Source organism: Varroa destructor, unplaced genomic scaffold (assembly GCF_002443255.2).
Source record: "Varroa destructor unplaced genomic scaffold, Vdes_3.0 BEIS01000002.1, whole genome shotgun sequence".
In the NCBI taxonomy this organism is placed as follows: Eukaryota; Metazoa; Arthropoda; class Arachnida; order Mesostigmata; family Varroidae; genus Varroa; species Varroa destructor.
Genome location: NW_019211455.1, coordinates 32,913,260 through 32,919,793, shown reverse-complemented (window position 1 = coordinate 32,919,793; position 6,534 = coordinate 32,913,260). Strand labels below are relative to the sequence as shown.

The following is a 6,534-nucleotide window of genomic DNA, read 5'->3' as shown; positions in this document are numbered from 1 at the left end:
AGAAATATTACGGAAATACTCAACAATTACACGTACCAAGCTCATGGGCAAGCACGACTTCGGGAACGACTGTCATATTGACCAAATCGGCACCCCATTGTCTGAAGACATTAGATTCCGCGACTGTTGAAAAACGAGGCCCCTCGATACAGACCACGGTGCCTTTAGGGTGGCAAGTCAAGCCCAGTTCACCTGCTGTCTCTGACAATAATTTGGACAGAGTTTCACAGAACGGCTTTGTCATGGGAAGGTGACAGACACCTTTAAAGCGACCCTCACCTTCTTCACCATCATAGAACGTCTGAATGCGGCGGTAAGTCCGATCGATAAATGTATTAGGCGTCATAAAATTTCCTGGACGCACCTATAAAAACATTTACAGATTGCAAGATACACGGATTACATGTTTAATTGACAAGCCCATTTTTCTGAACAAACAATTAACAAGTGGATTGGAAATTCAATTCGTCATCTTTTTTCTTTATGTCATTACCTGAACAGATTTTTAGTTAATACTTTTTTGGTTAGGATTTATTACATTGGATCCGAGAACTTCACGTGAATTAGTTCATTCTTCCAGCTGTTACGTATATAATGTACTTCCTCAACTTTTAGAATGATTTCTAAATTTGATTTTTTTCCGTACCTCCTCCTTCAGTGAGCCACATGCTGTGGTTACGAGTATATGACTGCATCCCTCCTGTTTGAGCGCAAACAAATTTGCGCGATAGTTAACATTACTTGGATTAATCGTGTGGCGGCGTCCATGCCTAGAAAGTATCACTACGTCGATCCCATCAATTTTCCCAGAGATCAGCGCGTCCGAAGGCTACATATATCGAACAAATAAGGAGGCATTAAATTCATCCAATTTTTGCCTAATTGCTCAAACCATAAATTTTTTGAATACTAATAGAATATATTCATTTTTCATATGTATTCAACAGAGAATATTTTTAGAATCCTAAATCATAGATTTTCTTTTCAATGTCAACCGAGTTAAATTTTCGAAACCCTGATGGTCGGTAACAGGTTTCGTAAAATAAACGAGCTTTAGGTAATTATTACCTACGTTCTTCATGTGGCAAGACACCCCGATTATGCTCATGATAAGTGCTATAATTTAATAATAACATAGCCACACGTATTTCAATCTATGAACAAAACGCTGCACGTTACCTTTCCGTAGGGAGTGTCGACTTGTTTTTCCACCTTTTCCTTAAGCAGTTCCGGGTCCTCCAGACCGGAGCCTCCAATAATTCCTATTTTCACCATCTGAAATACGACAGATTTCATATTATATCAGATCAGTATTTTACAGTTTTAACTAAAGAAATCGAAACTTCAAAATGAATTCAACGTTAACTCAGGTATATCTATATCTCCATTTATATATATATCAACACGAAAATCATTCGTAGGAGGTTAATTTATCCACATTAAGCTCATACGAATGATTTTCGTGTTGATAAACTTCCGAACGTTCAAAGATGACCATGCACTATTTTGAAACCACAAGTTTCTAATTAAATCGAACAAATGAAACTAACATTGTCAAAATTATTAAAATGATTTAATTTATTGTATAAATATACTTGATGTACTTTTTCGTAATCCGCAAGTCCAGAATTAAGAAATTCAGTTGGTTTTACAAAGCGAGGCACTTAACAAAATGGTTTAATCCAATGCAACAATTCCCTTGGGGAAAAACAAAAAAGCAACTTATGTCGATGCCCTTATTCTGGAGGTTGGTGTGAGCTGAACGTGAAGTTGATCAGATTATCTTTCTAAATTTAAGCTATGTGCAAAAGTAGCTTTGCGTTCCACAGCTAATATAAGATATACGAAATGTGCATACAAAGCTGAGTAAGAATGAGCACAAAAGCATTGTTGTCTTCTACATATGGTGACAGTGTTTTATTTATGTACTAAATTGCCGTATAATTGTTTGTATAGGTGCTTTCGTCGAATCCATATACTAGATGGTCTTGAGTGAAACTCGGTGAACTAAATTCACCAGCACCTAAGTGAGGATATAAAGTTTTTGTAATTCCTTCGAATTGTAACTGCGCATATATACATTGGACACTCTAACAATACGTAATGGATCAGTGTTCGCGAAGCCAACTATGCTCATGAAACAATATGGATCGACAGGCGTTGACATACGTACATTCATGCACTTTTAGCGATAGAAAGTTACAACATGCCTAAGATGGTTACCCGCGATGCCACGTTGATAATGTACAACATCTATACACAGAACAATGTTCTTCGACAAAGTGTACTTGTACCGCATCCTTTTCGAAATCTAGACTACAAAGATTTTCTTATGGACACAAATTGAGGACTCAGCTTGCCGAAATGTCTAGCGTCCCGTGTCCGGTTTAGCCAAATTAATGCTGCTCCCTTATGTTTTTCAGTCGGCGTCATCAAACTGTCCCTCCATATGTTCATCCTCATGGGCCCTGTTCGCCCTACGATCTTGGGTATGATGGACAGCGCCAAGATCCTGCTCAGCACCTTCAGCAACGTACTCTTCGCCGCTCACATCGTCAGCAGCAGAGTCCTCATCGCCCTGTTCGGTGGGGTCTGGATGAAGTGCTGAACAGTGACACATGGCTGCGTACATAGCTGGCAACGACTCCTCTGTGGGTGGAATGAATCGAACCTCTGTTGTCTGACTGGTGCTGTCAATTGATGAGCTGCCATCATTTAAGTCTTCATCAATGCTTTCAATTGATTCCTCTCCTGATACAACTACCCCTGTAACGGCGGCATACAGCGGATGAAATGCGAAATCAAGATTTCGAAATAATGCATTTCGCGGTGATCCCTATTTTGTATAAAAACATAAATAATATATTGCATTGCAATAGCCTACTGTCTATGAGTGAATTAAACTTTAAGGATTAGCTGGAAGAACATGGTTGACAATCGTACATTCATTCATAAGCTTACGTAACACCTAAGAGCAACAGATTGATGAAACCCTATACTGGTAAGCATACAACTTCATAGAAGCTCTACCATTGCCAGAACCTCCCGCGCCGCCGTTCTCTGCGCCCTGTTCTTGCGGATAGTTTCGACGGAATATTTCGTTGTTGGAGCTCGCTTCTAGTAAGTTTCCCTCCACAAGAAGATACAAGCAGGGTCGCGGAGCTACTGAAGGGTCTCGAGAGATAGCATGAAGTTGAATAGCAGGATATTCAAGAGAAAATCCTGTTCCACTTTCACCTGACCAACACAGTCTGCCTTCGCTAATATATAGCGTTCCCTGAAATAGAAGCATCAATTAGTGACTTTTTTAATTTACAGAATGAGACTGCGTTTCATTGTATTTCCATTGTAAGCTACGTTATAATTATGTTATCACTTAGCGCTTTGTCATGCCGTCAAGCGCACGACGAATTATGTAGTTTTATAATACAACATCAGGATATTGTACTACCAGTCTGGTTTAAACTACCACACACTAGTGCATAGTCTAGTAGCGGTGTAATCACCTACTCCGACTGAAACAACTATTTCGCGTCACCGTTTGATTAGTAAATACACTAAGAAAAATGGAAATAGTTTTACGTGTTACAAGATGACTAGCTATTTTATAAAAATTTTATAAAAAACTGTTTTTACTTAACAGAAGTTTATCCTGTAAACTCGTATTATATATAGAGTTGTTTGTAGTAGTTTTAAAATATCTTCTGGTTCATATGACCAGACGTGACTCTCACCTTGCCAAAATCCGAGTTCCGAATCAACGCCTGAGTATCTGTCACCTGGTGTCGTATGCCCTCTGTGGGCGGCTCGAAATTCGTCGCGATAACCATCCTGATCACTTTTTATGCCTTCTTTTCATAAATAACTACCTTCCCTTCTACCGTTGTGCAATCAGTATTGGATAATAGCACGTGGCCGTTCCTACATGTTCTTTTACATTCGAAAGCGCACCACGATGTACCCATAAAATTTCGCGGAACACAGAGCACAAAAAGCTGTAACTTAGCAGTCTCTGCAGACACCTTTTACAACAACCTAACCAAATGTCGATGTAAACGCCCACAGCTCTACAGTGCAGCTAGACGACTGAACAAAACGATAAGACCGCACCGAAGCTGGCAAACAAGCTGTTCAATCAAAACGGTCGTGCTTAACGCCCGCCACACATACGAGTGACAACAAAAACAACATGCAAGCAGACAACATTTCCTCCTCCGCCGATAGCGACAAAACGAGTCAGGCCTGTCCAGTCCTTGCCAGCGGGAACTAGCGACTTAACTATAAGGGTGGAGTCGTGATAATACAAGCAATCTCTCTAGAAGCTTTACATGCAGCCTAACGACAGATTCACTAAGATTTTCATAACTGACAAAAACAGACCAATTGATCAACCGGAAAAACGTCGTGCTACTAAAATTGATAGCTATAGAGAGTCGAAAGCTAAAAATCTGATCAATGCAGCCGTCGAGTGTACTTTGTTTTATTTCCAAAATCTTTTGTCTTAAAAAATTTTTTCATTGATTATTGGGATGAACACGTTGTTGGGATCAATACAGCATCTCTAAGGGTAATGTGGTAATCGCCGAGTCCACATGCAAGGCCGTTTGGTAACTTCGTGTTACTAGCCGTCGAGTGTACTTTTATTTCCAAAATCTTTTGTCTTAAAAAAATTTTTCATTGATTATTGGGATGAACACGTTGGAATCAACACAGCATCTCTAAGGGTAATGTGGTAATCGCCAAGTCCACATGCAAGGCCGTTTGGTAACTTCCAGTGTTACTAGAGGTGTTATACCTATCAACTGTATATACCTAATATTACATGTGAAAACAGCTTCTCTCGAAGACAATCTCAATAACAAAATGAAAATATCTTAGGAATTTGCTATTCATAATAACGATAATTAATACAGTAATTTGCTATTTACGATAGCCTATCCAATCGCATATGGTCTATACAATTAGCAGATTCTATTATTATCGTAAGCTCATTCATTCAGCCATTCGTATGTCCTTCTCAATACATTTAATGTTTTCACTTATAGACTCTATTACAAATTTTCACTCCTATACAAAACCCATGGTGTTACATGAGTGCACAAAAATAAATTAATAATGAAAGATTAGATATCTAGAATCTGAAAAAATCTGTTATTAATTCACTTACGATCTTTACAATGGTGACGCTTGACTGCTGACAGCCGAATGAAGGGTGGTAAATGTTCTGCAAATCTGTGTAATTACAATCGAACCGCGCGTACAAACAATCCAGCAAAGGACAACCTTTTAGTCGGTTACTCACTTTTCGTTGTTTCTTGTCAAATGGATATCTTCTGTTGGCTGTTCGTTAATCAGCAAGTTGCTGGTCCACCTTCCAACCACGGCTGGTAGTTGCTCTCGCGCATCTAAAGCTGTCCGACGGGGTTTACCAGTCCTTCTCCCGCCACCCAATAGAATGCTGTTAGTGATAGATAGTGACGCGGTTCCACGGAACCACATGAAACGTTCTATGCTTTCGCTTTGATTTCACGTTTAACTAAAATTTGTCTGCTCCGTCGATTCGCATCCTAATATCATTATTCATTATTATTCCTAATATCATTAAGCTGTCGTCAATGGCATTTAACGTCAATACCGTCATAAACGTGCTGTTCCGTTTTGACAACCATCGTTCTTTCATCCTCGATAGTGCGATAACGACAGTAGAAGTAGAGGGTGAGACACACCGTCGTCTGCTTCATTCTTGGGGCGCCTTATTTTTGTTTCTTTAATTGTGTACTTCTAAATTTAAAAGGCTGTCCCCGTAATAGCTTAGTGGGTAACCTACTTGCTTCCTGATATGAAGGACACATTGTGATGTAGGTACGAACTAGGCGCAGAAACACTTCGTTTCCTGCTAGGATATAAGGGCCTTTTAGTGTACCTAACTGCGGTATCAGACGTAAAACCCGGAAAACGAAGAGACGTCAAAGGCTGAACATCAGTGGAAGACTTTCTTTTATTCGGTATCTATTTTTATACCATTTTATTTGACAAGCCTGCCCTTACAACGAAACTTTCACGTTCTGACCCTTCGAATCTCCACTTTCCCATGACTAAATGGTTAAATTAAAAAGCCACACAAATTTTCGTTCCCACTGGTGCACAATTTTTATTTGCTTCATTACTTCATAATTTTCGCTCCGTTTTATTTGAATACGCCGCTTTTCATTTTTTCAAGTACTTGCGGAATTTTTATTTCCTTGTTCACTCTCTGTAATATTTTGAAATTTTTCATAGAGCTAAAGCATAAAGTAAGCGGAAAAAACTGGATGGAGAACCGAAAGGTCTTATGCAATATGGTACTCAGTGAGATAGGATTTCATAGGCGTGTCAAGTAAGACAACGATTCTGCTACTCAAGTAACACCTCAAAAATACGGAACCAACAGCAAAAATGTTTTAAAAAGAAAATGGAGACAGATGGTAAAAATGGTGCCACCGTCGATCCGATTTAGCGACAACACAAGCAAATATTTAAGCTGTGTCGTATATA

The 6,534-nt window shown here is 39.2% G+C and overlaps 1 protein-coding gene across 6 annotated transcripts in view; it reads right to left on the bottom strand.

The window, feature by feature from the left end:
* The window catches only part of Mtap (Methylthioadenosine phosphorylase), a 6,307-nt gene extending 863 nt beyond the window's left edge, over window positions 1-5,444 (bottom strand). Inside the window, exons 1-4 of one of the 6 annotated variants that reach the window (XM_022792559.2) lie at window positions 5,303-5,443; window positions 1,180-1,275; window positions 647-829; window positions 37-364 (exon numbers count right to left, since the gene is read on the bottom strand). In XM_022792559.2, coding sequence (XP_022648294.1) covers window positions 37-364; window positions 647-829; window positions 1,180-1,275 — 607 coding nt within the window. In that variant the 5' untranslated portion in view covers window positions 5,303-5,443. Of the gene's footprint in view, window positions 1-36; window positions 365-646; window positions 830-1,179; window positions 1,276-1,887; window positions 2,767-3,030; window positions 3,278-3,734; window positions 3,931-5,167 lie in introns of those variants that run through there. The other 5 variants (XM_022792558.2, XM_086981307.1, XM_086981308.1 and 2 more) reach the window with 5 other exon arrangements.
* Window positions 5,445-6,534: the final 1,090 nt, after the last annotated feature.